The following is a 17,807-nucleotide window of genomic DNA, read 5'->3' on the forward strand; positions in this document are numbered from 1 at the left end:
TTATAAGACAGGCTCAGTCAGAAGATGAAGATGGCAATTCTAATGGATCTAGGACAAAGCAAAACCAGCCCATGAGAAGAGTCTGGACCCATTAACAGCACTAACACCAGTACACAGGTACACCATAACTGTCACTCTGATGTATCCAGCACACCAGGAACAAAGAACTTCAGAAAATGGAACAGTGAAGAAGAAAATGTAATTCTGAAGACCTCAAAGCAGTTATAACTGAAGAAGAGTTCTGATTTTCTTCCCTAGCCACTGAGGTTTTCCCTTTCCTCTACCTGCCAGGCGCAGGAGTATCTTTCAAGAACAGCTGTAGCAACTGCACTTGTTAAATACTAGGATTTCTTTCACAGGTCCAGCAAAACTGCCAGCAGACTTCTATCCTAGCATATTAGTAACGTATATTTTTGTGATAGGACTGTGAAACGTAAAGAGTAAAGTGAGAAATAAGAGAAACTGAGTTATCCAGACTGCTACCTTACTACAAGAAATGACAAAAGTAGTCTTCCAGCAATATTAGTTAGGCATTTAACACAAACAGAAAGAAAAAAGGACCAGAAACTCAAGAGATTGTAGTGTTGAAAAAGGAACAGATTTAATACTTGAGTAAGCGGTTACAAAGAAATAAGACAAGCTGCACAGTCACCTCATTATAGAGCTTGATCTACGTTTCCAGATGAGGCAATTTCTTCGGTTTTATCTTCTCTAAAACTGAATGTTTAGAGATATCATTATGCTTCTCCACAAAGAAATATGCAAGCTGGAGCCCTAAGGAGGCTCCTTCAGCCCAAGAGAAAATTGATTTCCACCCTGTCCTGCTTGGTGCTGTTAAAGGGGAAAAAAAAAAAAAAATCAGCAAGATACTTACACAATGAACCAGCTGCGATCCGTCCTCTTTTTGACCTTTCTTGATTAGCTTTCTCAGAAGCCAAAGAAGCTCTGGTTTGAATGTATCTTTTTACCGGGTTCTGCTGCGATTCTGCAGACTTGTCCACTCCATGAAAATATTTCATGTGATAATGCAATAACTTGGCTTTGCGGAATGATTTTGAACAGTCCTCGAACTTGCATTTAAACTTGTGATCTTGATCAACAGTTGCAGCTTTTTTTGATGCAAGAAAATCTGATCTCCTAAAAGGTTTTGTTACTGTAAGAACAAAACAGATAAAATCCCCCCATGCATTTGCTATATTTAACAAATGGCTTCCTAGATTAAAAAAAAAAGTTAAGAAATGAGCATGCATTCAAACAAGTTAGCTGTGAAATGCTACAAATAAAATTTTTAGGCTGTCAGCTGTTAAGATTAAGAGAAAACTTGCCCTTACTGTGCTCCTAAACTCATTTATCACAGTGCTAGTACTTTTGTGAGCAAGTTACTCAACTCCTTCGCCCAGCTGCTAATAGCACTGTGTATAGTGCTACTACAGATACAAGACAGGATTACAAAGAGATTGCTAATCTTCAGTGTTCTGACTGAAATAATGTTCTATCAAGCGTATTATTTAGCTGTTCACATCATTGGCGAAAGCATTTTCCAAGGAAAACACTTATGCTTCTTTGCTTACAGCTCTCCTGCTGCCTCCTTGCTGGATGCCTTGTCTGACCTTCCAAGTCTGATTACTTCCAAGCACAACGGAACAGCAATCAGCATGTCACAAGGACGTTATTCAAGTACAACGGAAACACACTGAGGTTTAAGTAGCAATGAAAGACAGAAGTTCCTACTCCTTCTTCCAGCATTTCAGAAACTTATCTCATGCTTTTATGAAGGACTACACAGAAGAAACATTGTCACCAAAATCTGTATCTGATAAATACAGAAGAGGTAGAAATTTGGAAACACGGATAGAAACAATCCGAGTAATTATTCATCGCTAGTACACGCATTGCATCAAATCAGAACCACAGCTAGAGGACAATGCAGTAGTATGACAGGAGCTGTTATCCTTACAGAACAGTTTCCAAATATACTTTTTCCATTTGTTCTGCCAGCACTAAAACATTTCCATATTTACACATACTACTAAACTAATAGGATTAAGAAGGAAGAAGCATTAAAAGTTATCACCCAGCCCGAGCAACAGTAGTGCAACTCGAAGACACACAGTATGTTAATGAAAACTAACACATCACATTAGAAGTAGCCGAAAACAGAGCACAAGAGGATCCGAAATATTACAAATAGAAACAAGAGCAGTAAAGGCTTTCTACAAGCACACATACGCAGTAATGGACTGAATGGGAGGGCTAAAGATAGCATCGGCACGGTTTGGATACAGGAACACAGCACAGCTTGTTTAGAAGTTTTTTTTAGCAGGCAGCAACAAAAATGGTGAATTCTACTGCACTACAGACATAGAGGTTACGTAAAAGCATCCTAGAAAGCGGCATCTGAAGTGTACTCAGTTATCTTATGAAAAAAGAAACAAAGCTTGAAGTCATTCATAGAGAAAAACAGCTAATGGTACTATGGAATCTGATAGACAGGGAAGGAGTAAGAGACTCATGTGCACGTTAGATTGGTTAAAAGAAAGAAGAAAATAGTAAAAATTAAAACACTGTTTTCAGGTACTTCCCAAGGAGAACAGCAAGGAGAAAGGGAAAAAACTTTGGCACTGCTGTGTTAAGAACACCCTGCCTGACAGAGAAATTGCTTCAAGCAATGAGAGTAGTAAAGTAGGAACAAACACGGACAACTGGCTAGCAGAAAGACAGTTTGCCAGGGCCACAATCTGAATACACTGCACACCATCAGAAGTTGCATTCTTAAAGAATAAAGCACCTCAGGACCAGTTCATGGAATGGCTGGTGGATTTAGCGAGAGCAAATGCAGAAAGGTTCTCATGGCTGCAAGGCTAAAAGCCAGCACTCAGGACAACGAAAGATAACTTCCTTCAACTTAAGTTTCCCCATCTTCATGTTAGTTAACTACAGCAGAAAGGGGCAGTGGGGCCCAAGGATTTATTCAGCAAGGATTATGAAGGTGACAAGGGAAGCCATTACACCGTGTCATGATGAAGCTCTGTGAGGAGCTCTTTACTCAAGCTTGGAGCACTTTCCTTTCATTGAAATAGACAAATTCTTGAGCAGACACAAGGAACAGCTTCTAAATGATTAGCTACAAGTTAGAAGAGGAGCACAGGATTATATCAACTGAAGTGTGGCAACAAGGAGATACCAAACACATGGGGGAGGGGGAAGGAAGAAGAGGAAAAGTTCATTGCAACGTGCAAAAGGAACCTATTTAGAGGAACAGAAAGCACAGACAATCACAAAAAGTTCAAAACAGAGCTCCAATTATTACCACTGCCTCCACATTTGGGGGCATGTTCCTCCTTTACAAATAAAGACAGTAGAATTCCTGCTGCCAGGGAACAGTCTGAAGCTGATGCACGACTGCCACCCAGGAGGGCCTTGGGAGAGCCCATGCTCCCAGCTAAATGCCAGCCGAAGCTCTCTCATTACACTAACACGTAAGGGGGAGAAACTTCCATCCTTACTCACATTTACATTTTCTGCTCATGGAACATGGCACTAAAACTAGTTTCTATAGGAAGAATCACAGTTTTGCTTTATTGGCATCAGATTTTCAGGTAGTTGTCCTTCCAGAGGGGCTTGGTGAGGAAACTGAATGTATCAAGTTTTCTGAGTACCAAGAAATCTTACAGAACTCCCACTCACTATTTCTTTCAAGCTTATAACCAAAACTAAAAATCCTTACCTAGCATTCTACTGCTACACTACTGATCACATAAACTCAAGGTCAAACAACAGTCTCTTAACTTTCACTGAAGAGACAAAAACATACATTCAGCATTCAGTGTAGCAGCCTACCCCATCTCTCATTGTGTTGCACTATCCATAGGACACGAACTTCCAGTTAAGACCAAATTTAACAGTAAGTTTACAGTAAAATGTCAGCATATAGAAGCTTCTGAATCCCCTAGCCATGCCTGCTCTTCCCACTCCCTCAAATCCCCTGTTTTAATTGACTCCAGCTGAGACGGCGATGCTTGGCAGCAGCACAGCACCTTGATTTAAGGTCTGCCAGTCCTGGGGAACCTTCTGCAAGGCACTGGTGATCCACCCCAGAATGCCACCAGTACACTGAATTCTTAACACCTTCCTCCTGCTTCAAAGTCTGCCTTGCTGCAGTTTCTAGCCATCAGCTCTTCGGGAACAACTTCATTTTCAACTGACAAGACTTCTAGTTTCTACCTCCCGCTCTCCCAAGAAATACTGAGATCAAACTATTTCCTCACCTGCTGTTCAACTAAACAGATCACGTCTCTCTAGAACACAGCCTCCAATGCTTCCACCTGTCATTTTCAAGATTCTTCAGTTTGTTACCATTACCTTTCTTGAACTGTGGGCATAAAATTTACCTATTCTGTAGGTAACTGCACCACTTAACTAGGGATTCTGTATAGTAATGAGAAAACTCACTTCTGGCATTTCCATCTGTTTATAGAAAGGTGAAGCTGGCCTGTGAAGTTTCACATTGTCAGTTCAGTGCAGTCAGCCTCACAATCACACGAACCACTCTGGAGGCTCTTTGGAAATGCATCTAGTCCCACATCAGTCTACATCTTAATTACAACCTCACACCTCACCCAGCCGCCACTGTTTACACCGTGCTTCGGATCCCTGCACCAGCAGGCTAACTTCCTTCTGAAGTCTTCATTTGCCTTCCTTCAGCTCACCATCACAGTGCTCAAACTGCACTTCTTCCGGTTTTCCCAAAAACTGGTCTTCCAAGACCTCAATTGTGAAACAAAAACCCATCTTGCCTAATTGCTTCTCAACCTACTTGAAACAGGAAAAAGCATTTGGGCACCTCCAGTACATCCAGAAACCACTCAACTACAGAAAGCATATAAAACAGAAGCTGCGTGTATTAAACACAAAGCGTTAATAATCACAACTCATTACACTTACACACAGTTCTCATTTTTGAGCCCCAAACATTTTTTTGACATTGCAAGAAGACAGTATTTCATATGATCCTCCACTTGACGCATCCTCCCTATGCTGGCACTAAATTAGTTACAATAAAAATAGGGATGGATGCCTACAATGCACCAGAATTTGCAGGTGCCTGGTGTACTCTATGCCAATCTCGACAGAAGGCAGAGCAGCAAGGTGGCCTTAAAGGCTTTACTTGCACTTGGACAGGTTTAACAATTATTGTTTCCAGATCAGTGTATATCTGTAAGCAAGTTTAGGTCACTAATGTGGGATGGCCTTCTATGCAAACTACTTATTCAGGCTTAACATGGTGACTCTTAGACAACCCTGGAGGAGTAGAGCCCGCCTAGGTAAGCTGCAGGATACACAGCTGCTCTCTCAAACTGGACACAAGTATTTTCAGCTTCTCTGTAACTGAAACCCAAAGCCAAAATAGACAAAATTAGAAAACCACACAGTAAGTACAAGGCAAATCAAATCCTTGATGCATGTCCATGCAAATAAAAAGGCATCTTAAATTCTGGGAAACACAAACATGATAGCAGTTCTGTGGAAAGCAAAGGCAGCTCACCTCAGAAGTCACAGCAGTTTGCAAGAGTAAAGCCACACCAATAACTGCAGTGTGTCTCTAAGCCTGTTTTCAGATACATGAAACAGCACATTACCTGGCTGTAAGAACTTACCAACATGCTCTTGGCCCCTTACTTGAGGCATGACTTGATTCCACTAAATCCTAAGTCACCAGTTCTGGTCCCTAAACAGCAGGGGAGCCAAAAACCAGCTGAAGAGGATTTTTATCCCTTACCACACATAATTAACTTAATCAGGATTTTGAGGAAAAGTCTTAAGAAGGAACTTCAGTTCTGGCAATGATGCCATGCTGCCCTGCTAGAACACATTACCTTTTAAAACATAAGCAGATAAACACTCCAAACTGTATCTGCTGTTTAAGTGATTGGAATTACTATAATCTATCGTGAATCCTCTGCTGACCAGTGAAGGGGCAAAGTCTCCTAAATAGTGTTTTTACCCTCAAGAACTGCTGATAACAACCTTGCTCTTCCCACACACCATGTATGTTACAGCAGGTAAGGTCTGTCACTCACCCATGCAAAAACAGCACTAACACCACACATTGAAGTTATTCATTTTGTTTTGTAGTATTTTCTCAGAGGAAGAGAATCAGTTCCCAAACTCCAATCAAGAGCTGAAGGCTACAAACAGTACAGAGTTATAAGGTTGCACTATTCTAAATTATCCTTCACCTAAATTCCCACACTTTATTTTGTGGGAACCATGCTTGAGATACTTGGTTTTGTGGTTCCCCTCCCCCCCCCCCGAAGTGCATCAGCTGTTCCGACAACACGCTTCCTTTCCAAGCCCCACATCTCTTGAACACAGTTGCCAGTCTGAGAACATAACAGCTTGACATTCAACTATTAGTATTTGGGGAGATGTCTCTCTTGCTCCTCAGTCATCATCCAGCACGGTAAGCTAACCCAGCCATCAGCCCCCAACACTAGTTATTTTCAGGGCAGCAAGTTCTTCAGCAGCTCTCCAGAACACGCAGGGAGCCACTGGAAGTTTTCTGAGATGTTTTTAGATCCCACAACACATCTCTGCCGTGCTGCTGCTCACACGAGGAGAAACCCAAAGCACTTCTGTCCCCCCCACCAGGCAGGTCACCTGCAGTGCAGTGTGCCAACACCATGCCAAAAGCGAGCCCCAACCAGCAACAATGGAAGCACAACTCTACTTTTTAACAACAGAAGATCTATCCATAACAGGATCCAGGGAATTTAAAACTATTTTATCTACAAACCACTTTAATACCACTTTAACAGTTAGCTAAAAATAGAAACCTAGGTTATTTGTTTTTCTTTTACAGCAGCTTATGGTAATAGTCTTTATGCCCTTAGTAAGTTTCTCCAATAAAAACACTCAATTTCCACGTTTTGACATCCTCCCGTGCACATTCCTGGTGCTTCTAACATTAAGTGGGATGGCTTTAATTAACCAGAACAAAAATCCCATTCAGAAAGGTGTTTTCAGGCATCACCACCAGTCCTGAACCTTGGGCCAAAATTCAGCATGCGCACGTACTCTTGATCAGACTAGAATCCAGCTCACTCAAGTGCTATATCAAGCGTATAAGCAATACTGGAGGCTTTGGATACTTAGGGGACCAGAAGTTATGTTATCACAGCCTTGCTTCTTGCATCCAATAAAGTCAGCTCACTATTTGTTCACACCACCTGAATCACATCGACATGAATTACACTGCAGAATTACACATTCACCTGGAATTCTCATCAGTTTAAACCCAAACTACAAGTGCTCAGTAAAAACACAGAATAATAAAAAAAACCACAATTGAAAGTGGTAATAACGGCAAAAAATATCCAACGAAATCACAGTTTCTTGAACTCTCAGTAGTTCAGTTGCACAGTAGCATTACCCTGGAGTCCTACCCTGTTTATCTGCAGCCAAAGTTAAGGTTCTCCAAAGCTAAAACTGTAAGATTGAGAAGCATCACTCTGAGTTTCAAAGGTACAAATCAATTAATTTCTCCATTTTCTACTCAACAAAACACAGCATCTCACCCCAATATATATTACGCAAGTTCTGGGGGACAAATGTGATTGTAAATTGCATTCGTGACCTCAAGCTGACCATAAATATGCAAATCAAGGAAAAAAACCTGCTAGTATTTAACTTAAATCCTTAAATCTGTCTATCTATTCCTTTAAGATTATTCACGAAGGGGAAGAGACTCCCCAGTTAGCAACAAATACACACAACTTTTTATAGAATGAAGTCTATTTTGTCAATTTATTCTTTCACAGTTACTAGACATGGCTTGATTGCTTGTCACCCAACATGTGCAGCTGAATATGTACTAGCCCACACTAAATTAGCCATGAACTCAGATCCAAGAGAACTTTTCAAAAGGAAGAAATCATCTCTGAAGATGAGCACACAGCTATGACAACAGCCCAGTCTTAATACTCCTCTTATTTTCTAGTTATTGAAGTTAAGATATGGTAAAACCCAACAAAAAGCTACGTGAGTATCAGTTAGAAAACAGAAGCCCTTGGCAAGAGGCTTCGTTTTTTAAAATTGCATTTGACCACTAACCCCAGAACTCTGCTATTACACATCATGGCACCAAGCAAAATAATCAGTCCCAACACATACCAACCGATACCAAGACTCCAGATATACCACAGTTAGAATACAGAGGTATGCATCATCACACTGGTTAGAAGGAAAAACAAAGATCAAAAGAGCTTTGAGTTTTAAATAATAAAGGGCTACTGACACTTCAAACCTGAGCAAAGAAAAAGAGGTTACTTCCTCCCCTCACTACAGACATACATGCAATTGTCACCGGGGCAAAGGAAGAGAGCGTTTCATTTGCACAGTTACACCAGGGTGGGTGAATGAGGACCTGTGCAAGCAGGAGAAAAAAGCTGGAAGAACAAAACCAGGATGAAAGCTCACATGCAGAGGTTACTCTAGCATTGCTAAGCAACCCTATATCCCTATAAATGGTCTGTTCCATTTAACATAAAGCTTTCTTGAGAGAGCATAAACAAGGAAACCTGTAGTTCAAGCTTCCCCACTTAGCTGCAGATAGAAGTATTGAAGCCACAGGAAATAAATCACAGGCCAGCATTACATTTGGCTTAGCCTACTGTCTGCATAAGAACTTTTAATTTGAAAAAGACAGGTAAGCACACTCCTCAGTCTACGAGAAAACAATAGAAATTACACTTTACTGAGATGGTCAAACACTTCACTGCTTATTTCGCACATCTGCACAAAAAATTCTGAACATTCTAGGGCTTAAGTACAACAGAAGACAAAACAACAGGGTACAGAAATGCACAACTGAGATTCCCAGTCGTCACTGCTCTGACACACCTGCAGCACAGCAATAACAAGAGAAACTGATCTTTTAACATATAACTCTGACCTAACCCTGAATGACAAAAATATCCTGAAAGCAAGTATTTCTATTAATGTCACCATTCACGTGTTAAAACGTGAAACCCAGACATATAAAAAGTATGACTTCTGCTTTTTGGAAGATTCCTGTCAACCTCCAAAGCTTTCACAAGATCAAAACTGAATGTATAAGGAGTAAAAATGTTCATTTTCACCTGCCATTTGCTTTACAAGAAACGTAATTTGTTAGTCACACTGAAAAGCATGAAGTACTTGGCATCAGTTGTCTCAAGAAAAGCATTAATATTAATATGCAAAAAATCAAAATTTGAACCTGTAGCAGCAGAAGGTTCTTCAGTTCTGACAGCAACAGAGGAAGACTCAGTGTCTTCAGTGTTTTCTTCCTGTAAACTGGCATCCGTACTGAGTACCGTGCTATGTGATGTGTTTCCAGGAGATGCTTCTTCACTGAAACTTTGGTCAGATTCAACAGGAACTTCTAACTGGACTAGAAGAGAGGAAAAGTCTTGACTGGGTGAAATGCAAACAAAAGCATATTCCAGAATACTAATGTGTGTGATCATAAAATTAATGACAAAGATCTATCCACGTTCAAACTGCTTGCTGTTGTATTAACACAAAATTAACACTGTACAATACAGCTACCTGTACTTACCCTCTAAATTTAAGAGGGTAAAAAAAACCAAACATACAGGCTACTAGCTCATTATAGAGAATAGGGATAGGTGTACTCACACCATTATCAGAGCTTCCCAAAAAGGGAAAGGCAGTGAAGCACACAGTACTAAAATTGAGTGTCATCTCCCAGCAGTTCAAGAAAAAAAAACAAAAAAAGCCATCCTCTTCAGTGCTTCTAGTGTTCAACAGGAGGATCAAACCATAGATTCAGCATAACAATTATTTCTTGTATCAAAAGAAAGTTAAAGATTACTTAATTTTCCTAAGTGTAACCCACATCTCTTCAAAAACTTTTCCCTCCAAGTCTTTCAACAGTCTGTGGAGCTCTCCCTCTCAACGCAGCTGAGATCAGCCACTCATCCCCCTACTGAAAAAGCACCATACACACAATATAAATAATAAGGTTACTGATTGAGGAGGATTCAAAAGCAAAACAATTTAAGGTTGTGGAGATCAAAACAAACTTTCCTTGAATTTACTCTGCACAGCCGCTGAAATGAGGTTTTAATTGCAAATATATAGTCTGCAGGTTATGAAAGTGAAAGTGTAGCGCTTGCAACAACTAAGACTTCCACACCACCTTAAATTCAGAGCATATCAGGAAGCTGCTTACCCTTCTCAGACTCCTTTGGGTTAGATACTGTGTCTTTCAAAGTCTGAACTTCCGCTGAAGTTGCGACACGATCTGTATTTAAAATCTCATGGCTAACACTAGATGAGAGTCTTGAAGACCTTCTCCTGATCTGGTCTTTTTCATGGTTATCTGAGGAGTTCTTCAACTTTTCCTGAGCTAGAACAGAGAAATCTGCTGCTACTGTGAAGGCATAGGATTGCTGAATAACTCATGAGCCAACTTCAAAGATCTTCCTCCCAGTGACAGTCTGAAGTAGTTTTTAAAGACTCAGTTTAACAGCAAAAGCTAAACATTCCTGGTGATTAGACCTCTCGCTAAAAGCCACAGTGATACCAGCAGTTACAAATAAGGAGAGGAAAAGTTTATTTTACAAGTCTCAGTAATTTCTTTAAGTAACAGATTTAAAATAATGATTTTTTATTTAATGATTTTTGAGGTTTTTGTAATACCATAGGGTATCAGAGGCAATATAATCACTGCCTCTTCTTCAGGGGTTGTGGCTTCTCTATCCAAATAGAGATTTCAAGATTGAGGAGGTAATTTCAGTATGATAATGCTACATATGAATAGCCAATTTAAGACAAAATTCAGCATGTTTTTAATTTCATGTATCACTGTTGTACTTTATTACTACAGACTTTTTCTTTCCTTGCTTTAGCTTTAAGAACTCATACCTACAAACCCTGTGAGAGTTAAATACCAAAGAACACTCACACAAGTTCCTTTCTATCCTGGGACGCTTTGACGGAACTTCACCTCCTTTTGGTATTTTCCGACGTCTTAACTCCAAGGCTATGGACTGCAGTGTCTGAGAACTTGGCTCTACATATTTAGATAGATAACAAAAGTTGATTAGATATAAAGCTGGAAAGCTTTAGAATGTAAATTCACATGTCTTGCAACTTAAAATGCTAGGCCTTCATGAACAGCTTCACCCGTACATATTTGTACTTAATCCTCAAGCAGACATACATTACTGGCCTAAATCCAGCCTCAAATCAAAGCATTAAAACTCCACGTGTGAGTAACAAATATGCTCTCAGCTGCCATAAACCAAGCCTGAAGTTCTGAAAAAATTGAGAAATTTCTCAGTACTTAGGCTGCGGACAGAAAAACAACATCATTTCTGTGGCTTTTTTTTTTTTTTTTTTTTTTTTTTTTTAAGTTGCCAAAGGTTTCTGACCACAGTATATACATTTAAATTCAACTACATACCTGTTGGAGGTGTTATTGGCGGTCTTCCACGCTTTCGTTTAGTTTCTTTCACATTTTCCTGTGGACTCTTTACATTGTCATTCTCAGGCTTCTTCTCAATTTGTGTATCTATTGAATATTCCATATCATTCTCTGATATATTCTCTTTATCTTCTTTTCCATTCTTAGATATATTCTTCTCTGAGACCTTACTTTTTTCTGAAACAGCTATCAATTTCCCCTCTTTATCAGGTTGCTTAACCCTTTTTTCAGTCTTTAATGTCTTTTCATCCTTGTCTTTCTTTGCATTACCTGTTGCTTTCCTCTGTTCTTTAAATTTCTCCCGCCTTTCAGGAGATGACGGAATTTCATTACCTCTTTCTTTAGGCTTAGCATTACCCACAATGTTCTAGAATAAAGAGAGCGACATACGAAAATTAACTTGCTGCAACCTTAAAGTCATCCCCCACCTTTGCATTTAGCAGACCTGCATTTTTTTCCAACTTTTCAAAGGATAAAAGCATATACTGTACAGTAACCCCCCAGATTAAAGCTTTAAGGCACTTTATCTGTTCAAAGGTCCATGCAGCATGGGCACGCTGCTTTAACAGGACAGTAAAACAGATTCATTCCTTTGGCAACCCAATGGCGTAGGAGACTTGCTGTGCCTTGCTTCCCACGTGCAGGTTGGGCCCAGAACCAGCTCCATAGCTGCATGTCAGTTTAAGCAGTGCTGCTAAGAGCTTGCCCAGGGCACTGTGGGAGGAGTGGGAGCCAAAAGCACAGGAAAGGGCAAACTCCTCAATCACCTGGCTGCAGAACTCATCCTCTTCCTTCCACAAAAGTGTCTCAAAATAAACAAGCAGTTGTTACTGTCACTGCTAATCACAAGTGCTAGACAGTCACCTACAGGACTGCAGCCACCAACCTCTGTTTGTGTTTAAAAAAATAAAGCCAATATGCTGTAAGCACTTTAAATATCTAACTCTTCAGTAGTCCCTGGGCAGTAAGCTACTGATACAACGTTCAAACATAATCTCATTTTTATGTCATGGTTATACAGTAACACAAAACCAGGAAGAACATCCCTGTATCCACAGTTCATCACTACTGAACACCCTTTCCATTCTGTGGTCACAATTCATTCCAACAGCTGATGGTGGAGGGATGCCAGCTTTGTTTTCCCCTCCTTCCAACACTCCTGCTACAGACTATCCCAGAGCTCCTCTGCTCTGAGGAACAGAAGCCTTCTGAGTCTAGATTAATAATTTATATCCGATTGCATGTCAACACTGCCTTCAGTTTAACTGCCTTCCCTCTGTGTTGCCTGGTAACTTGCAGCATCAATGAGCAATCAGACTTCTTCCCAGCCACAGCCCTGCCAGGCACAAGTCTTTCATCCTCTCACAAAGAAAAGGCACTGGTGCCTGAGCACAACTTTTACTGGATATCATGGAAAAGAAGAAAAAAAAGTACATTCCTTGAGTACCACAGCTGTGGGAGAAGCCTCATAGATCAGTTAAAAGAAGCAAAACAAAAATACCACCCAAACCCACAGTATCTCACACTCAAAGCATTCCTCAAACACCGGGTTTCTTTAGTTGTGCTACTCAAAGAGCTCATAAAATGCAGTACCACAACATGCACAAACTGTCTTAATCAAATCATTCTTAAGAAACTTAACCATAAACCCAGCAAGCTTGGATCATCTCTCAATTTTACAAGCTTGAATAAATACTATCACTCTGCGCAAGTAAGAAGCATTTTACTATGACAGTTCAATAGTGCATGTTATTCTCTCTGTAGAGGAATACTATTATTAAAGGTGTTTGTTTTTTTAACCAGTGTCTTCATGGCTATCCTCCTCTAGAACATAAGCTCTTTCTTTCACTGTCAGCTTGCTGCTGCATCTGAATCCACCCTGTGAACTTACATCCATGAGCTCTTCAAGGCCCGAGTCTTTAAGTAGACTTTACCAGTTAGATCTTTACACAATCGTAAGTGATTTTTATGATTTGTTATGCTAAAGGATAGAACAAAATGCTGTAGACTACATCCTGGGCTGCATTAAAAAAAAGGAGTGGCCAGCAGGGAGAGGGAGGGGATTGTCCACCTCTGCTTGGCTCTTGTGGGGCCCCATCTGGAGTACTGCGTCCAGGCCTCGGGCCCCCCAGTACAAGAAAGATGCAGAGCTCTTGGAGTGGATCCAAAGGAGGGCCACCAAGATGATCAGAGGCTGGAGCACCTCTCCTATGAGGAAAGGTTGAGGGAACTGGGCTTGTTTAGCTTGGAGAAGAGAAGGCTCTGGAGAGACCTCATTGTGGCCTTCCAATACTTGAAGGGAGCGTATAAACAGGAGGGGGGGAAAGACTGTTCACATGGGTGGGTAGTGATAGGACAAGGGGGAATGGCTTTAAACTAAGTCAGGGAAGATTTAGGTTAGATATTAGGAGGAAGTTTTTCACTCAGAGGGTGGTGACGCACTGGAACAGGTTGCCCAAGGAGGTTGTGGATGCCCTGTCCCTGGAGGCATTCAAGGCCAGGCTGGACGTGGCTCTGGGCAGCCTGGTCTAGTGGTTAACAACCCCGCACACAGCAGCGGGGTTGAAACTGGATGATCTTCGAGGTCCTTTTCAACCCAGGCCTCTCTATGATTCTATGATCTCCCAGGCTAAGAGAAAGCCTCCCAGCCAATGGTTAAATAGGTTTTGAAAGGAATGTATTTTCTCCATCTAAAGCCATATGGAAACCTGATAAGCTCTCCAAAGGAAGGAAAAGACAGAATAATTTGCTTTTCTTATGAAGAATATAATATTTTCAGTGTTGTTCATCTTTATGTGTTTAAGATTAAATACAGCAGAAACATTTCTCATGGCAATGAAAGTTCTTCTGGTAGATCCCTTGTGAGTATGAGTCAACCTAAACCAAGCACAATTATTAGCCTTCGAAAGCAATTAAGAGCACTTTGTGGCAAGCCTGAAACAGTTTTCCCTCCCAGCCTGGCAGACAAACCTACAGACCTCCAAGGAACAGCACACCTCTTCACAACAGTGAGAGATTAGATTTCTCATTAGTAATTCGTCTTTTGAACCTGAATTTTAAGACTCAAGCTGGTGAGGGATCCAATGTACTTTTTCAAACTAAAAAATAAACCTAAAAGCAAAACGCATGGCTGAAAACACAGGCTACAGTGACACCACAGAAACACGTGGCAAGATCACAAACGTAAAACTACTCCTTTAATGAAAATTATTCCGAAGCAGGTACTTAAAAGTTTTAACCAAGACACACAAGAATAGAATTTGTCATCCTTTCCACATGAAAACTGAATAGGAAACAGTTCTTCTTTCTTCTCACCATGAGCAGGACAAGATGTTGACATCTCACTAATGCTTTCCATCATAAGCTGAATTTTGAACATGCAGAACAGAGAAGGCAAAGGGTGGTAGAAGAGACAAATCATAGGAGAACAGAATGCAGGTGTTAATAAAGTTTATGTTCTAAAAGTGATGAAGCCAAAGACTACTAGACAACTTCCCTAAAGGTCCTGGGACGATCAAGCAGTTACTCTGGGAAAAACAAAACCTCCGTTCACTTCATAGCTCTCAACCCCTGTTAAGTATACACGTATCACAAAAAACATCTTTAACAGCTGACACAAACAAACTGTTTTTCAGTATCCCACCACTAGCTTTGGTATGTAAATTCTGAATCTTCCACTGATACTTATATTAAATAACGTAAAAAAAAAAAATCTAAGTCTATAACTTCTTTAGTTCAAGAAGCATATTCATAAGAATACGAGCCTGAAAACTTTGTAAAATAAGCCATTAAGATTTGCACAACCTTTTCATTTTGATGGATTTCATCTCAAATGTACTGTATTTTAGCATTAGAGAAGTTTTACTCTTTTTTACTCATATTTTATAATTCCGCAAACCTAACCACCGATTTTAGAATATACAAGTAGCGCGAACATACTACTTACCTGATCTTTGGAAAAAGCTTTGACATGAATGTTTTTGACAGTCTGAACTACACCATCATAAAATTTCACAGTATATGTACCTGAAGTTTGAAAACAAAGTATAAAAGTTTAAAGATCAAAAGGGATTTAACAGAGTACCTACTAACAGCTCCAATAACAAAGCTGCATACTTAGCTCTAAATAAAAGCTGCTTCACCACTCTTGTTCTGAAGTTTAGAGGTCATTTCACAGGACACGTAAAGGAAAAATAATGAAATTAAAATTATAGTAAGCACAAAAAAATCTACGTCTAAGCTTAAGACTTTGTCCTTAGATATACTTTTGTCACAAATCTCCAAAACACTGAGCAGAATAGTCCACAGGATTATTAAAGGTCATGTTTTCTCCTCGATCTTACAACATATAGTCAGTGTAATCTAAGCACAGGACAAGAACAAGTCCTTACTCACTGACACTCAAAAAGAAGCATGGCTGTGCTTTCAAGATTCTCTATTTGTAAAGCATTTTTGCAGCTTTAACACTAGGTTTACTGCAACTACACACATCCCTTGATAATTTAAGAAACAAATTCCCTTGAGTACATACTTAAAGCAATTACTGACTGGATGTCCCAGAAGATTCTTACCTCATAGAAAGGATGAAAGGCTAAGCTAAAACAGTTGATGGCAGATTAAGACATGTAATTCATAAAAATTTCTCACAGTTGCTTTCTGTCTGTTGTACGCTCTCCAACTATGCGAAAAGGCTCAAACACAATTACAAATACATTACTAACAAACACCAAAAAAAGTAGTGACTCCTTACCATCCTTGTTAACAGAAGTAACTTTGGCTGGATAGAAGCGACAGTCAGACCAGCATGCCAACACCTGATCATTTATATGAAAACCCTACAAGACAATATTTAAGAGCATTTTTATCTGAGAAATACAGAAATATACTACTTCATTAAAACATTAGAATGCATAGCTTTCCGGTATTTAAAAATAACGCATAAAACTTACACAGCAGGCAATGAAGCAACAGTGAAGTGTTTTCATGGTTATAAAGGTCAACTGCACATTAAACAGTTTAATGTGCTCAAACGTCCTTGATTTTCTACTTACTGCACACCCTTCTTCCTCATGTAATCCTTCTTTTCTTAACTGTATTTTCTCTAAAGGACGTAAATAAGGACTGTCCCAACAAAACCATTCATCATATCTATGGTTCCACCGTTTGAAATGGATAAGTACTTTTCCTTCCTCATAATCAATTTCCTCAATGTGAGCTGGATACCTGGAGAAGAGGTAAATTAGAATACTTCAGTTAAGAAGATGTTTAGTCTAACTGCAATACAATGCATTATACGCAGATGGCCTGCACCATTAAAAGCAAAATAGCTGATCTGGTGTGATGGGGATCCATGTCACCTTATCTAAAAAGCTTTAGTTCCTACAGTCTTAGTACACATTACTTGTATAAGCAATAAAGATGCTACAGATGACTTGGAGCTCAGTACAGAGTGAATCCCAGCACTGAAAAAAGACGAACACCAGTTGCAGAAAGAGGAAACAAATGAAGATTTTCAGCCTGGGCTAGAAAAAGCACAGCTAGAGATCAGTAAAACAAAGAAACCTTCCCCATTCCTAGCCATTTTACATGTATGCAGAACTGATAGCTTCAAGTCTCTCTTATCAAGAGCAACACTTGGAAGTCAACACAATCACTTCTCTCAGAGATGCCCATCAACATATCTCATAGATCACTTTTTCAGTTTCACAGTAGAATTCTAGCAGAGACGCTAAACTCAATTTTAATTTTAGATTCTTAAACTTAAAATCCATCTTCATAATCCTAGGACTTTCAAATACAAAGCGCTTGGTATATTAAAAGTACAGGAATCAGAGAAAGGTCAGATTCATTTGTTTCTAACCAGGAAGACCTTAATTCTTTAATTGCATTGGTAATTTGTAACTTAAGTACGTATTTCAGAATCACAGCGTATTTCACTATTTCAACTGAAGATAACATCTCAAGTACTGGTATTTCCCCCTCTGCCATAATAGCACCAGGAGAAAACACTCACTTGTAAATGTTTTCAGTTAACCTGGAATTAAAACAAGACCCTGCTGAATTGCAGAACAAAGACCTGAAGGAAAAATTCAAATCCACAAGTATTCTTTACTTGACAAATCACACTTAAGAAGGCAGAACAATGGGTAGGGGCAGAGAAGAAAAAAAAAAAAGATTAAGCCCAATGCTAGAAATAAAGCTTTAAAAAGAAAGAATTTAGTCTTTAAAGAAATGCAAAAAATCATTCTATACAATCTTACATAAAAGAAAAGTTACATATAACTGAAATGCTTCAGAATATATGGGTCACATC

General features: G+C 39.7%; 1 protein-coding gene across 9 annotated transcripts in view; it reads right to left on the minus strand.

Annotated features, from left to right (window-relative positions):
* The window catches only part of PHF20 (PHD finger protein 20), a 67,755-nt gene that overhangs the window by 31,094 nt on the left and 18,854 nt on the right, over positions 1–17,807 (minus strand). For 7 of the 9 annotated variants that reach the window (XM_021417062.1, XM_021417063.1, XM_021417058.1 and 4 more), the window contains exons 5-12: positions 16,546–16,717; positions 16,245–16,329; positions 15,441–15,520; positions 11,474–11,861; positions 10,973–11,080; positions 10,238–10,414; positions 9,260–9,433; positions 875–1,153 (exon numbers count right to left, since the gene is read on the minus strand). In XM_021417062.1, the coding sequence (XP_021272737.1) occupies positions 875–1,153; positions 9,260–9,433; positions 10,238–10,414; positions 10,973–11,080; positions 11,474–11,861; positions 15,441–15,520; positions 16,245–16,329; positions 16,546–16,717 (1,463 nt within the window). The remainder of the gene's footprint in view (positions 1–874; positions 1,154–9,259; positions 9,434–10,237; positions 10,415–10,972; positions 11,081–11,473; positions 11,862–15,440; positions 15,521–16,244; positions 16,330–16,545; positions 16,718–17,807) is intronic. The other 2 variants (XM_021417066.1, XM_021417065.1) reach the window with 1 other exon arrangement.

Source organism: Numida meleagris, chromosome 19 (genome assembly GCF_002078875.1).
Source record: "Numida meleagris isolate 19003 breed g44 Domestic line chromosome 19, NumMel1.0, whole genome shotgun sequence".
NCBI lineage: Eukaryota > Metazoa > Chordata > Aves > Galliformes > Numididae > Numida > Numida meleagris.